This window comes from Anneissia japonica, unplaced genomic scaffold, assembly GCF_011630105.1.
Source record: "Anneissia japonica isolate Jap-2015-1 unplaced genomic scaffold, ASM1163010v1 scaffold4054_len1135799_cov195, whole genome shotgun sequence".
In the NCBI taxonomy this organism is placed as follows: domain Eukaryota; kingdom Metazoa; phylum Echinodermata; class Crinoidea; order Comatulida; family Comatulidae; genus Anneissia; species Anneissia japonica.
The window spans coordinates 803,912-820,780 of record NW_022694605.1 but is presented as its reverse complement, the minus strand read 5'-3'; the positions used below and the strand labels follow the sequence as shown (position 1 = coordinate 820,780).

General features: G+C 33.3%; 1 protein-coding gene across 4 annotated transcripts in view; it reads right to left on the bottom strand.

The window, feature by feature from the left end:
• The window catches only part of LOC117101108 (choline transporter-like protein 1), a 50,671-nt gene that overhangs the window by 32,284 nt on the left and 1,518 nt on the right, over positions 1-16,869 (bottom strand). For all 4 annotated transcript variants that reach the window (XM_033240991.1, XM_033240993.1, XM_033240994.1 and 1 more), the window contains exon 2: positions 7,326-7,388. In XM_033240991.1, coding sequence (XP_033096882.1) covers positions 7,326-7,364 — 39 coding nt within the window. In that variant the 5' untranslated portion in view covers positions 7,365-7,388. The remainder of the gene's footprint in view (positions 1-7,325; positions 7,389-16,869) is intronic.

Below are 16,869 nucleotides of genomic sequence, written 5' to 3'. Positions count from 1 at the left end.
AGTCACAAACAGATAAAATTATGTTACGTTGAAATAGCTACTGTAGGCCATACATAGAGTGCGACTTAGAAAGCACTCAGCCATTTTGAAAAAAATGGGTAGCATTGTGAAGGGGTGTCACATGGTGTTGCAGCAGACACCTAAGTAATTTACTCTAAAAATAAAATTTTATTATTACTTCTTATAATTTTGGATTTGGTGACCTCTTTATAGAAGAATAAATACATACAACTCAGGTCTATGTAATAGGTAATATAGACAATAATTGATATCCACTGTTCAGTAATTATATTGACTACCATCATTTTGTATGTATTTTAAGTAACACAAACATTAATATTTATTACATCAAATATAAACTCCTAGAAACTGTATGAAGGGCGGCATACTGTACTAGAAAGGAAATAAAACAATCCCTAAGGACAACATAACAATACAAGGCCAACCTACAGTACTAACTTATGCTTGAGTGGCAGAGTCCCTTCTCTCCAAAACACTTTCACCTCAGTTGACAGTGTTCATAACTATTCTACCAGATCCAGTTCTGCAGGAAATTTAATTTTGCCTATAGTCAGAACTGAATCTGGTAGAAGAAGTTTTAGGCCAAATAAAATTTATTATTAGTTTCACGAGGGGCATTTATTTGCTATTTGCTATTTTTTCGATGAAAGAAAATGGCAGTATGTATAAACACAGCATTCAATATTTGAAGCAAAAACAACCACTCTACATTGTATTGTAACACTTTTATTTTCATAAACATCTCAATTATTGTTTTTAAAGGATTTAAACCAAAAATATTTCATAAAATAAAGTTATTGATTAATACAATAATATTAATCAAGGTGTGATATTAAGAGTGAATTTTAAGGTGTTTTTTTAAGTATACCAGTACCAGGATGTACAAGAGAAGTACTATGAACTACTGCAATTGACATGGAAGGCATCGACAACATATCTATAAGTGTTACAATGAATATTCTATACAAAAGATAGATAATAATTAAAAAATAAAATATGTATACCTATACCTGACGAAGGGTGATACCCCAAAACATTTGTATGTTCAATAAAAATTATTTTGAGAACGCTAGACACTTCTCTTGAGTTTTTATTTATAATAGTATAATACTTATTAAAATACTTGTACAAAAGTTGCAGTGAATAAAAACTGATGGAGACAAGGGTGCCGAACTGCAGAAATTGGCATGACATTGATACACCATCATTCTTGATAGGGGGTGGTGGTGTTTCCTTTCCTTCGTCTACCTACCACACGCTTAAACCACCATATTGTTAATTTGATAATTATAGTTGTCGTACATTTGGAAGAATAAGAAGCTTATTCCTCCAATGCCTGCCATCCTCGCGTCACAAAAAAACAAAACAAGAGACCTGTCAAATCAACGAAAAAACCCCAAACCATATGTGTGCAGCGCGAGTGGCGAGACGACGATCAGAGTAGTCTTATCAATCCAGGCGCTGTTTGTAAATTCATAGAAATGCCGTTTGTAAATTAATAGAAATGCTGTCGCAACAGCTGTAATTCTACTGGTCTTATCATTCCAGCCGCTGTTTGTAATTTCATAGAAATGCTGTTTTTAAATTCATAGAAATGCCGTCGCGACTGCTGTATTCCCACCGAAAAACTTCGAGAAATTTAATTTTTTCAAGGAAAAAAAATCATTTTTTGTTATATATGGAAAAATAGCAAATAGTAAAAAAATCTATGCGGCTCCAAAAATCGGTGCGGGCGGGGATGTGAAACTAATGATTAATTTTATTGGGCCTTACTTTTAGGGGTTCTCAAATTTGGAATGCGGGGGGTAGGTAATTTTTTACTTCTTTCATGTTTGTTTTTGTTTTTTTTATGTTCTGTATTGTTTCTCTTGCGATTTTAATGTTTTATGTGTACTGGGCCCTCTGGGAGAACAGTAACTTTTTACTGAAGAGGTAACCCAGTATAAAGAATAAATAAATACATAAATAAATAATAAATAAACTTCTGGTAGTATACTGTCAAAAATAATATACTGATATATAATATAAAATATGTTGTTAAATCATTAATGATGTCCCAATTTAGATATTTTAAGCCATGCAAATATTTATGAATATTATGCTGCTGTCAGTATTAATTTTGATTTAAATTCACTTTTGGTAAAATGGGTTTCACAATTTTTGAGTTGGCAAGTAAATAGTCAGCAAAATGGGCTAAAAGGCAAAGTGGACTCGGCAATCTGGAATTCGGCAAACTGGGTTTCATTAATCTGGCCTACTGTAGATCCTATAGTAGATGATTGCATTAAAAATACCCTTCTAAAGATAAGAAAAGAAGTTTAATATATTATGGCTGACATGATAAACATATAGAAAACAAAATTCATTTTTCACTGCAATAATTTTACATATTTATTTTAAATTACCGTTATTGGCAGGTGATGAGTTTGTGAAACAAAATGTCTCCCCTTAATTTTGGCTCCTGCATCAACACTGGATTTGACCCTCAAATTCTTCCTTTCCCTACATTTTGAATTCTAACTACAATGAAAATACTTAATACTATAGTAAACCAGCTGATTGTTAGTTATTTGTGAGTTGTTTTATTTAGAGTAACCAAGACTTTTCTTAAATTGAGTTTGAATAAGTCAAGTTTCCTGTTTTCATTTTAGGCTGCAAAAAGTATTTTTTTAAAGCTTATCATTGTAACAATGCATTGAAACAAGTACTGTAAATCACAATGTCATCAACTGAATAACCACAATCACTCAAAATAGGAAATGGTGGCCTCAACATGGAATGGGAGTACCAATTGATAACTAATAAACATAGAATATGAACACCCCACCATTATGACCTTGCATTTTTAGAATCTTTGACATTCTAGATTTAGATTTAATTCTTACATTTTAATTCAATATTTATTCAATACTCAAAATAGTCCATCTTTCACGTTTTCAATAATGAAATCACTTGCAGAAGGTATACAGACCATTAATACAAGGGTGTCTTATATTTTATTGCATCTAGGTTTATAATAACAAAAAAAGTAAAAAAAAAACAATAGAATTTTTTATATTTTAACAAAAAAAGACAATTTGACAAACTGGCAAATTTTAGCCTTGAAATATTTAAATTATCTTAGGAATAGTTGGCAAAGCAGGTCAGTTTTAACTGTATCAATAATCTACAGTTTCATTGCTGATGTACAGCAATGTGCGTATAAAACAATTACAGTTAAACTTTAGTTAATTTTTAACTTAGTTTATAAACTAATCCAATGAAAAGATAACAAAAAGTTAGTAGGTAGTTAAGTAGTGAAAATATTATACCCTTCTACAAGTCATGGCAAAATGATGATACACTTTAATGATGAGTCATATGCATCAGGTCTGATGCATATAAACATGACCAGGCTTGAATACTGGTCACAATAAATGCAGGATATTTCACAATAAATGGGTGATATCATGCAATAATTCAGCTCTCTTTACACAACTGTCATAAGGGCACATACAGTAGAAAAAATTATTAGATTGTCACTTTTTTTTTTTTAAAATGATGAGGGAGGGCGTTTTTTTCCCTTTTTTTATTAATCGTAACAATAGATTATTTCGCCTTTGTTTTTATCGATGAGGGAGGGACTGTTTATGTTGGTCTGTAATGTATAAAAACTGGTTTAATTTTATAGTTTTTTTAAAGAAAATGTATTTGAAGTCACAAAATTGCATTGTTATTTTTATGCTGTTGAAATAACAGCATAAAATATTTCCCAAATTTTTGACGCGGGTGGGAGTGATAATCTAATAAATTTTTCTATTTGCCCTAAAGAAAACATTTTTAGCATGGCCTATGTTTAATGCAGAATAGAATCCTTACGTCCACATACAGTAGTATTCTCAAAACAAACTATATAATCCTAGTTTGAAAAAAAAACTTTATTACCTTTGCAACATTCACATTCATGAAGAACACAGAAGTTCTGAGGTCTACAGTACAATTAAGTACTGTAGCAGCTCTTAAACTACTGAACCATATCAATTTGTGTTTTAGGAAATGTAAACAACAAAATTAAAGTACATGATGCTCTCTTCCATCGATTAATAAATTTTTAAAAATCTGTCGAAGTGACTCTCCAGAAAGAAAAGAAAGAAAACATTTTTTAGCATGGCCTATGTTTACTGCAGAATAGAATACTTACGCCCACATAGTATTCTTAAAACAAACAGTAGCAACCAAAAAGCAATTATTTAAACATAAATACACAAATGATTTTTTTTTTAAATGCCGATCTGGCAGTAAAATGAAGAGAAAAACAAAACAGAATATATTTCTCACAAAATTTAAATTGTAATTACTGTAAATTATTTGTATACAACTAAGAAAAGTAAATTTATAATTTAATCAATAATTATGAATTATAATAAAAACTCAAGAAAAAAAATCCAAGATTGCGATACAAACAGCATTAACAATACAAATTAAAATGTGTCAACATTATCAAGATATTCGTTAGCAAGAAATTAGGCCTATTGTTAGCTAACCAGCTGAGTGTATTCCTTTGTGAAAATGAGTACCGCGGGCCGCCGTGTACTCATTTTCACAAAGCATTTGCATCCCCTCTTGAAAAGAGGGAACTTCGTAATAGTTGTCACCATATCTTCGCTCATTATTCACCTTAATTTAGCTTACATTTATGCATGGAGGGAGCACTTAAAATGCACAATAATCATTTTACTACCCGACAAACCCCGAACTTTATTTATGCATTACATAAATAGTTTCATCTTGCTGTACTCCAACATCACTGGTGCATGGTAACAACCAACTGGCAGACATTTCCAGTCACACATTACTCTCCATAATGCAATACCCCTTGTTCCGTGTCATCTGGATTCAGACATACAGTATATTTCTAATTTCTCAAATTTACTGTATAAGCAGAGCACATAAGTTTTTGAAGGTGATGTCTTCAAAAGGACATATTGCTACTGAGACATTAGCAGTTACAAAATACCAAGGGCCATCATTTCAAAAAAACCACATTAAACCAATGGCCCAGAAAAAATAAGACACATATAAAGATATAGGATTTGGATGACAAAGCAGACGTTCTCTGTTGTTACGTTAATTATGACGATAAACTTCAAAAATACTCAAAATTCCAATAAAAAAATACCGTTTTTTCTTAAACCGAACCCTTTTTTTCCAAATTAACTGATTCCAAGCAAAATTCTGAGAAGCATACTTAGAGGAGAAGCTACGAATAGCTCTCTTTTGATTTCTTTAATGAAGGTCTGATTTATATTACTTGAATGAAAGTGCAAATTACAACCAGAGCCTTGCAGGCGTCAACGTTCCTATGCATGATACACGACTTAAAAATACACGTATATATATATATATGTGTATATACGCACGCATGTGCATATATACACATATACGTGTACACATATACGCGTGTACATACACATGCGCGTGTATATATATATATGCATGTATATTATACGTATATATATATAAGATGTGTATAAGAGACAGTATATACACGTATAATATACATGCATATATATATACACGTGCGCGTATATACATATATATATATACATGTATACGTATATATACGTATATATATATATAGGTGTATATGTGTATGTATATGTACGTGTATATATATACACATGTATATATATATAGGGCCTATATACTTTTTAAGTCCTGTATCATGCATAGGAACGTTGACGCCTGCAAGGCTCTGGTTTTTATTTGACATTTTGTATACCCCAAGTCATATTTCTCATTGACAAGTTCAGGTTGTGCTCTTATCATGCAGTAGCAGGGCCTAATCCAAAAACTTTTTGAGGAGGTGTTTATTTTAACTTGAGATTTCAGTTTTATTACCTTTGCAACATTCACATTCATGAAGAACACAGAAGTTCTGAGGTCTACCGTACAATTAAGTACTGTAGCAGCTCTTAAACTACTAAACCATATCAATTTGTGTTTTAGGAAATGTAAACAACAAAAATAAAGTACATGATGCTCTCTTCCATCGATTAATACATTTTTAAAAACCTGTCGAAGTGGCTCTCCAGAAAGAAAAGAAAGAAAACATTTTTTAGCATGGCCTATGTTTAAGGCAGAATAGAATCCTTACGCCCACATAGTATTCTTAAAACAAACAGTAGCAACCAAAAACAATTATTTAAACATAAATACACAAATGATTTTAAAAAAAATGCCGATCTGGCAGTAAAATGAAGAGAAAAACAAAACAATATATTTCTCACAAAATTTAAATTGTAATTACTGTAAATTATTTGTATACAACTAAGAAAAGTAAATTTATAATTTAATCAATAATTATGAATTATAATAAAAAATCAAGAAAAAAATCCAAGATTGCAATAAAAACAGCATTAACAATACAAATTAAAATGTGTCAACATTATCAAGATATTCGTTAGCAAGTAATTTTAATTGATAAATTGAAAATAATAATGAGCATCTTACACTGTCCGGGAGAGAGTTAAAAAGCCTGCTAAAGTTAATGAAAGGCTATTTTAAAGCATTGGTTTGAGAAATTTTTAAAAATCAATTTTAGTGAAGTGGAGTGTCTTGAATTAACATTTCAAACTAATTGAAGTTACATGGATCTCAAGCGAAACACATTTTTTTTATACTATAATTCCGTACTGGTATGATTTCTCTCTTTTAAGTTAAACTATGGCCAAATTTTTGTAAAAATATTGATATATCAATATTTAAAATATATATTAAAATAATAATACTAAAATACACATTTTAAATAATAATACTAGATTCAGACATACAGTATATTTCTAATTTCTCTAATTTACTGTATAAGCAGAACACATAAGTTTTTGAAGGTGATGTCTTCAAAAGGACATATTGCTACTGAGACATTAGCAGTTACAAAATACCAAGGGCCATCATTTCAAAAAACCACATTAAAACAATGGCCCAGAAAAAATAAGACATATAAAGATATAGGATTTGGATGACAAAGCAGACATTCTCTGTTGTTATGTTAATTATGACGTTAAACTCCAAAAATACTCAAAATTCCAATAAAAAAAATACCGTTTTTTCTTAAACCGAACACTTTTCTTAAACCGAACCCAAATTACAAAAAGCATATATTTTATGCTCTGATAATTATTCAATTCAGTAAAAAAATCAGTCTGTGTAAGTACTTACTTAATTGAGGTGTTTCCCCTTTAGACTAGAGTTTATGAAATTGACAGACTCACTTTAAATTGATAAAACTATTGTACTGTAAACAATTTAAAAATAAAACTCACATCATAGCCATCAGGGTCAGCAAGACAATCACAACCCATGCTTTCTTCACAATGTTACCAGTCCTGCAATCAAAATAAAAATTAAATTAAAAACAACAAAAATGCCTTCATGTTCATCAATTTCAGGATGCCACTGTCTATGTTCACATTGACAATAGCCATAGAGTCAGGTTCAATGTCTGAAGATTGGCTGGCGCTAAGCTGCTTCAGACCTGCGCCATAAGATCCTTCTGGATTGTTGTACCGGAGATTTATCAGCAGTGGAAACCACCACTGGCAGGGCCACTGAGGCGTCACCAACAGGACACGACACGAATCCACCCACAAATCCCAGAAAGGGAGACGAGAAACTCACCCCCCGCACCGGTGGGCGTTGCCACCACAGGCGTAGCCGACTTACGAACAAAGGAATGCTCAGCCTGCCTAGCTGAAACGGTTACAAAATGAGATGGCGGCCACATTACGGCAGTGAGGGCACAAATCTCGATGGTTGTCAATCTTGGGGCTAGGTTTAGAGCCCCTGCAGTGAGAACACTCTGCTTTAGACATCTTTAGGAATCCAAGTAGATAAAATCTTCCAAAATTCAGAGATAAAAATCCAAGAATAATAATCCAAATCTTTGTTACAGTATAACACTCATAACGATCTTTCGAAAAAGAATGAGGATAAGCATGGTTGCGGGATCGTTTATGCTTGGCGCCAGGGCCGACTGTTCCATTTTGTTTTTGAGAGGTGTTCTCATGTGTGAGAAAGAATAGGCAATTAGTCGGTTCATCCAGGTAAGTATTCACGAAATGGAATCTAGGACTTAGTCATAAGTCCTTGCACTGATGGAGAAGCTAAACGTATTATGTTGGGGTCTTACAGTACAGTAGCTCCACATTCGAAGTTAAAAGAAAATGATTACATTTGTAGGCGAACAGTTCATGTTTTGTTGTTACATTTGTAGGCGAACAGTTCATGTTTTGTTGTTACATTTGTGGGCGTTGGTTGTTACATTTGTGGGCATTATTACATTTGTGGGCGTTGGTTGTTACATTTGTGGGCATTATTACATTTGTGGGCGTCGGTTGTTACATTTGTGGGCATTATTACATTTGTGGGCGGTGTGTTTTTACATTTGTGGTTTCAACAATCCCTCCAATTTCAGACCATTTTTTTGGGACCAGATTTTATGGTCTTTAGTAGCTTTGGCCTTTAATTGGTAAAATTATTATTAAAAAGATATAAGATAAACAATTTTTTAGTGCTACAGAAATGCGATCATTATTCTTGGTGTTCCTTTGAAGGTGTCCTTAATTAGAGCATGAAGGAATTAGTTTTAAACTAATTCCTCCATGATTAGAGGAAGAAGTGTACAGTGAAATGCCCTATGTTTGTGCTAGACTCAGATTTCTTTTAATTGTCATCATACTGATATGTCTCTACCTTGGACAGGATTATTAGTAATCACAAATAATAAGATATAAATGCATTACACTATAGTCACTATCAAGCCAGTAACCAGGTTCATGGGAATGGGTGCTTCTATAGGCCAAGTTTTTCTTTAGTAAACAAAGTTATGATGAAATACAGTAAACAGGTCAAAGATTCACGATTCAAGATTTCATTTATTGTCATCAAAATACATGAAATTTGCTTTCCAGATCAAGGAATACACAAAAATATACATACAGACAACTATACAAACTATAAAACTATACAGTGCAAACAAATATTTAAATTACAGTTAAATTAATAATATACAATATATAGAGTACAGTTACAAAAGATTAAAATTAGTTGTATGCCATAGGTAAATGAGTTGAAATATTATTGACAGTTATAAAATATGAGACTACCTGGTGAATACTTTGTTAAATAGGTGACTGACAGGCACCTGGCAAATACAAGATCATTAATGTATACTCTCAACATCTTTGCCAATGATTTTCCTTACTGCTTATAGTTATTTTCGTTATTTGAAAATTATTTTTCTATGTTACACTTGGTATTCCAGGCAATAGAACAAAAACATAATAGATTTGATGACACTCTAGATAGAAAAGAAAAAGTGTATCCTGACCAGGGCTTAAAATTAACTTTTTTTCTTGGTAGCACTGCCAAAATTTTCTGGCACCCCACAAAAAAATTTGGTAGCACAAATAATTTTTTTAGTAGCACATATTTCCCCATCCTTTTCGCATCCCCTAAGATAATAAGCGCTGCACAATATTTTATTCTTTATATTTCCTAACAAACCCCCCCACCAACTCACACCTACAATGTCACCATGGATTATTATGCAAGAAAGAAGACATGAAAGAAAAAGAGAAGAGATTTTTTAAAATTGAAAAAAAAAACAAGAAAAATAATAAATAACAAATAACAAAAGGAAGGAAAGAAAAAAAAATAAAGAAGTAAAATGGTGGAAAGAAAATGACAATGAAAAAACTAAAAGAAAGGTAAGTATCAAAAATGAAATAAGAAAAAGGATGAAACAAAAGAAAATAGATATTAAAGGATAGTAAAGAAAAAAGGTGCAAGGTAAAAAATTCAACCTAACTGGAAGGAGTATTTCATGGAAAGTTTCAATTGTTAGGAATTTCTAAGAAAATTACAAATTTCTGTTAATTATTAACAGATATACACAATATAAAAAAGAAAAACATGAGCAGTAATAATGTGCTAGCTATTACTGTCTAGTCAATGGACTGCCAAAATCTGGAGTTACTTAAGTGGATTGATATATTGATTATAAAATTATTAATTATTATTACTGAAACATTAATTATATTTTCTGTACACTTTCTTTAAATTCTTCAGTATTTTTCTTCATTTGTGCAGGAAATTTCAAGAAAATAGGTCCGCAGAATTGCATTAACACTTTAGGCTTTGTTTTAAGCCCGAAAAATTGGCATCACACAGTCGGCCGACGACACTTCTTATTTAGGTTATAATGTAGCCTAGAACATTAGGCCTGGGCAAGTACAACTTCAGCAAAGTATCTTATACCTACATATATAACAATATATACTGTAGTTTCATTTTCTTGTTCAATGGTTGTTTTTATTGAGAATTATTTTTTTTAAAATTAAAAAAAACTGGTACGCCTTCCAACTTCGAAACTTCAGTATTAATCGCCAGAGAACATCGTCACACTTCTAGTGTTTACAAAGGTTTCGCGGAGTAACATATCCCAAACATTGCAAGTTGCCCCGAATGATGTAATATCCCAGCATTCTGATTGGTTTACATCTTGCAATGGACTCAACATACCTTACTCGCCAGCCGGTGTAGTCAGGCGCACATGTGGTTTGGGATGTTACTCCGCAAAATATAGTTTCATAATTGGAAGGCCTGCTACTCAGTTAGTTCGATGTTCCTTGTAGAATAATATATTTTTTTATATATCTTATAGATTAAATTAACCAATTAATTCAATTGTTGCACTTTATTAATTCCATGTTCAAAATTTAATCTTTAAATATTCATTTATATACAATTCAATTTTTATATTATTTCAAAACACGATTAAACAATCATTTTGCTTACTTTCTGCTGATACTTTGTTAAGAACGAAATAAATTGTTTGATAGAGGACCATTACTAGTTGCCTATGATATAACTCTGCTTACCGTCTACAACATTCAGTGAGAAACGTTCCCAATTTCAGGCTCCTCATGGTAGACGTAGACACAGACACCAAGGTTGCCAGACACAAAGTCATTTGACTCTTTGTACGCCGCCGATACGAACAAAAGTAGGTCAGAAGCCGACTGGCTCGTTCAGTAAATAAATGGTAAAAAGGAGTTGCTTTCTATATTATTTCATTTAATTAGGTTTCAAAATTTGTTGTGAGACCTATTTGTTTGTTTGTTTTTTTGTAAATTTCAAGATGTTGCTCATTGAGATGCATGTTGTTAAACTATAGCTGCTCCGTGAAGTCTGGCTGAAGTTAGCATCAAAGAGTATTTTATACCCTTTGTTATCATCAGCCATGTGATTGAAGAAGCGTAATCTTATTTCATAATGTATGAGGTTTAGGTAATTCGTTTGGTTTTCAATAAAAAAGATGTCTGCCTTAATACCAGTAGTACTTTGAATATAATCATCCAGATGATGCCTAATTGTATTTATTTACGATCTATTTAGAGTTAGATTTTGATTATTGCTTGATCTGGGCCGTTTACATCGTATGAGCCAATACTGTATACGATCGTTTGAAATTTTCGGTACATAGTCTATTTTGTGAACAAATATGTTAAGGAAACGTTCACAATTACAAGGAGGTACAGGTAAGAGTAGCACTCAATAAAATAGTAAAAAATCGTGCAATCCGATGTTTCTATACCAGTCTCCTTCGCCTTGACTGTGATCGCATATTACCAAGCAAGAATAAGATGAGCGCACATCGACACGGTTTTAGTGTACGACGTCACACTTTAACAGTCTAGGTCATGCTGATTGGTTGATACAGTACATGTATAATGAATGATAACATGTTTTGCGTACCGCCTGACTGAAAATAATGGGCTGTACAAGTTGTAAGTAATTGGGATTTGGAGGGAAACCACCTTCCTGCCGCTTACAAAATCTACTCGCGCTATCAAATGACCTTGTCGCACTGAGCGCGACAAAGTTGAATTCCTTGTCGCACCTTAAATAATCAGGTCGCAAATGCGACCGAATAACCCTTAATTTCAAGCCCTGCTGACACACATTAAATGTGTTAAGCTACCTACAGTAAGGAAGAAAAGTTGTTAACTGGCTTTTGCGTACACAGATTGAGTATGTTTACTCCAATTTTAGAATATCATCAATGGTAATGCCAAGGTATTAATGTTCTGATATTCTTTCAACAACTGAGCCATAACACTAAGTGGTTCAACTACAATATTTTTCCGAAAATCAAAGAGGAGGGATCGCTGAGGGGCACGTTCCTAATGTACCTAAAGCCAGGCACTCCGTCGTATGATTGTCCAACTCCGCTCCCTGTGAGCGCTAGACGGTCGGACACCGTCTGCTAATCATCATTAAAAACGATAAAGTGCCTTGGCATTGCGTTCTCTATAAAATAGCATCGGCTGATGACCGTTGTATGCAGTGAGTGTCCAGCTTAAGAGTTTTGCGGTGTCTTGGTTTTTGTAAGCGACCAACACTGAAGTGCGAATAAGCTCTTATGAGTCTTATTCGCACGGTAGACCCTGTCTCTTATACACATCTAGATGTGTATAAGAGACAGGAATTCTACCCAGCAATTTGGTGGTCAAAATTGTCGTGGATAATCCAGATGGTAAGGTAATTAGGCTCGTGTCCGAGCGGTTTTAGAAAGTGTGTACCGGTGAATTAACTGGAAAATCGCACAGATATTTTTTCGCTCGAACGGGCCCCATGATCCGAAAATACTGATGTCATAGTTTATATTTTCCTCCATGACCATCAAACCAATTTTTTTCCAACTTCGCGAAGTTAGTGAATTTAACGCCAAAAGTTTTGGTTGTCAAAAACATGCAATTATTTCAGAGAAGATCTGTTTATATTTTACTGAAACCAGTTTGATTTGATTCATCCACAACTGGGTGTAATATTTAGTTAATTTGAACACTGAAACCTAATTTTTGACCGAAAATATAATGTGTTGTGAATGGAAATTCCCCATATCTATCTGTGTTTTTATGTTTTGTTTTGTTAACTGAATTAAGTTTATATTGCTCTGAATCCAAGTTTATATTGCTCTGAATCCAAGTTTATATTGCTCTGAAACCACTTTAATAGTGTTGATATATTTATTTATATATCTAATTAATTGGTATTATGTCAACTTGAGCACCGAAATCTTCTATTTGACTCTTTTTTACCATAATGTCTAAAGTATACAAACTTATGTCTATATTATAATGGTACAGTATTAAGTTACTTGTAATTAATTTATTAAATTATAAGTTAATTAATAAATGATTGAAGTTTAATGAGTTCCACAATTCCTTTTTTCTCCTTGTCCTTTCAAATGCTTTTTAATTTTATTAAAATATGTCTAAAAACAAAGAAGTTAAAGCAGTTTTTGATAATTTTTCAAGAAAAAGGTCACATACTTTTCTATTGCTTGTTTTGAAGGACCAAAATTAGGGCATTAATAATTGGAAGTGGTTAATCGCACAAATAAGCTCTTATGAGCACGGTAGATCTAGCCAATCAGCATTTAAGGTTTCATGATGTAACAGCTGTCATACAGTGCGAATAAGTTCTTATTCCCAATTCGCATGGTACATCGTGAATTAACTATATTTAACACAGTATCGTCTCAAAAGGTTCAATGACCTAAATATTTGACAAGATACCTAATTTGTTACGAGAATACCTAATCGAACCGAAATACCTTTTCAGATAGAACCTATCATACAAACATTGTCTACCGTGCAAATAGTAAATAATACATTATTCGCACGGTAGACGTAGATAATCAGCATCGTAGAATGTAACGACACTGTCTTTACAAAAAAGCGCCAATAAAAGCTTTCTTCTTTGTTTGGCTTCTGTTGTTCACAATCACAAAACCAGCCATTAAAGCCTAATGTAAATCAAGGTCGGTCAGGTATTTAGTGACTACAATTCATTTGTTGATTTCTTTAAAGAAATTTCAGGACGAAAATAACCTTGTTGTAGAGTACTGTACATACAACAATCTTTCAACAATTATCACAGCTTCCTATGGTCTCTGAGTGCTATGTGCTTTGTATATATCATCATTAGGCCTACAATCAATGTATCCAGTAGCATTTCAAAAACACTCCCACATCAATATAAATCTTATTTTCCAGTACAGTATATAGTACATATATTCGGTGGCGGATCCAGGATTTATTATGGTAGAGAGGGATAGGAGAGACTTTTAGAGATGTGCGAGTCTACAGGTGGGCTAAGTGCAGCACGACTGCAGCCCACAAAATTAAAACCCTATTAAAACTGCACATAAAATTTAGTAATTTTGCATCAGTTTGGCATCCTCTCATCCTCCTCTCTGTTCCAACTCCCATCATGGTTGGTGCTAAGTAATTAATTTTCTTCAGTTATGGTTATCGAATTGACTGTCTGTGCTGTGCCCAACTCATACAGTATGCCATGTAATAATCATACAGTATTTCTATCTACAACATTCTACCGTGCAAATAAGAGTTTTTTCCACAATTCATACAGTACCGTGCGAATAAGCTCTTATGAGTCTTATTCGCACGGTAGACCTAGCCAACATGCTGTTACTATCCCATTTACCAGCAAACCCTTTAAAAGTGCATTCAGGCGGGTTGGTGAACCAGGTTTTGCCAGAATCTCAATACTGTAATCCAATTAAACATCAAAGAAGAATACCTCTACTTAAGAGTCATTATCACAGCAGGCATTGCTGTTTCTCAATAAATTATCAGTATAGTATTTAAAAACCAGGCTGGAAAATTTTAAAAACCTGTTAAAAAAAAAATTGGCATTTTTATTAACATAGCTACAATTTCAGATAAAAATCATAATAGATATGCTTTTGAATTTTAAAAATCAATGCCTTATCTTAGAAGTTACAACATGGTTTTTGATTTAATTGTGCTAGTCTTCTTATAAACTATTCACAACTAATGAGCTTCATTGTTAATATTGTTTAAAAATTCCCTGAAGAGGTAATTAATAGAGATAAAGAAGAGATGGGCAAAACCTGGTTCAAAAATTCAAAATTTGGTAAATGGTGAAGTTTCCTCATGAATCAGCATTTAAGGTTTCATGACGGCTGTCATACCGTGCGAATAAGTTCTTATTCCTAATTCGCACGGTACAGTGCGAATAACCTCTTCCTTAACAATTTCGCCGTGGCTAGAGATACGGTACCGTATCAGAACTTCCAATTGCTAAAGGTACGGTAAATGATATTACGTCATGATTAGCCAATAGAAACGTTGATACATGCGTGACGTCATTCAGTGCACTGCTGCTGCTAGAGTAGTGAGCAGCGTGACCACTGCTTGGGTATTTACCCAAGATCTTGGGTATTTTGACCTGATCTTGGGTTTTTGGGTATTCCGTTCCAATCCGTGGGTATTTTATTTTTACTAAGAAAATTAAATATTTTTGTCATAGAGGAAGAATTGAGAAGTAACAAAGTATATTTCAATCCAATCAAGCAAGCAAAACTCAACGAAGTGCACATAACATTGTTAATTGACTGTTAATTGCTATAAACATGGGTTCAGAATTGTTTATTTGTGATTTGCGTTGCCATTGATCTTACCTAATTAATGCATTACATAATAAAACTTGATCACTGATCTACTGATAACACTGGCCGACTGAGGGCGTATTTTTCTATCCGTATTATCACCTCATGAATATTAATTTTAATAATTAACACAAACAATTACAATAAAAATTGGTTAATAAATTAAACTAAAAGGGAAACTTATACAGTACATGCGAAAAAAATGTATTTTTCAAATTTAAATGCATTTTCAGGAAGCTTGGGTAATTTTGGGCAATTTTTGCTGAATCTTAGGTAATTTCAACCAAGTCATTGGGTATATCAAAAATTGTGAGTGTTCATGCAGGTAGTGAGTGTATGTTTCAGATGGTTTTAGCATGGACCTATTCATAAGGTCCATGGTTTTAGCAACGATCGAAGATAAGAAACTTTGTTCGTTCGCGGGTGTTGTTGACAAGCTGTGATTAACATTCTGTAGCCCGAGGCCCTATAGCAAATAAAAAGGATAGCAGTTTTGCTAGATTTGGCGACATGAAGCGACTGAGTTTAACTATTTTAATAGTAGAAGCCACAGCGTAATAATTTCTTATATTCTACTTTGTTGATATTTGAATGGATGGAGGATATTATGAACTTGACGCAGGGTTCCCAGAACACCGCCCTCAGCGGCAAGTGCGAAGCGTGGAACGTGAAATTTGGATATGGGTTTGTAGTCAGATTTGCGAGAAAAACTTCAGCTACCCGTATTTCTCGACTGAGACTCAGTGGGAGCTGTAATTGGTATGGCAAGGAGATTGTGCAACCCTTCATTTGTATTAAGGGAATTTACGCCCATAAACTTTGTAGTTATTAATATTTTGGTTATAATAGAAAATATTCATTTTTTGGTGACGTCACACTCACATTAGTTAGCATGCATACGTCATAAGTTAGATACGTCACCTTTTCCTGGTAAGGCAAACTTTCCCGGTGGCGTGCTTTTTTCATGGATAAACAAACACCACTTCTTTGTACATGCATGCCTTGCCCAAGCCAGGGCTACAGAGCCGCATTATTAGCATTGTAAAATACTTAAACAAGGTACCTCTGCAAATGAATTATTCTTAGTTGTTTTTTCTTATTTTAATTTATTTCTTCCGAAAGTGTACTCTCTATCACATATAAAATTGAACTGTCTTAGGCCTAGGCCTAGTCTTATGCCTCATCGTCCTCCGCTACACAGTACATCAGCAGCCCCTCCCCCATACAGTACAGACGTTTGCTAGGTAACAACGTGATTGCACCTTCCTTCCATACACATCTAGATGTGTATAAGAGTTCCCAGG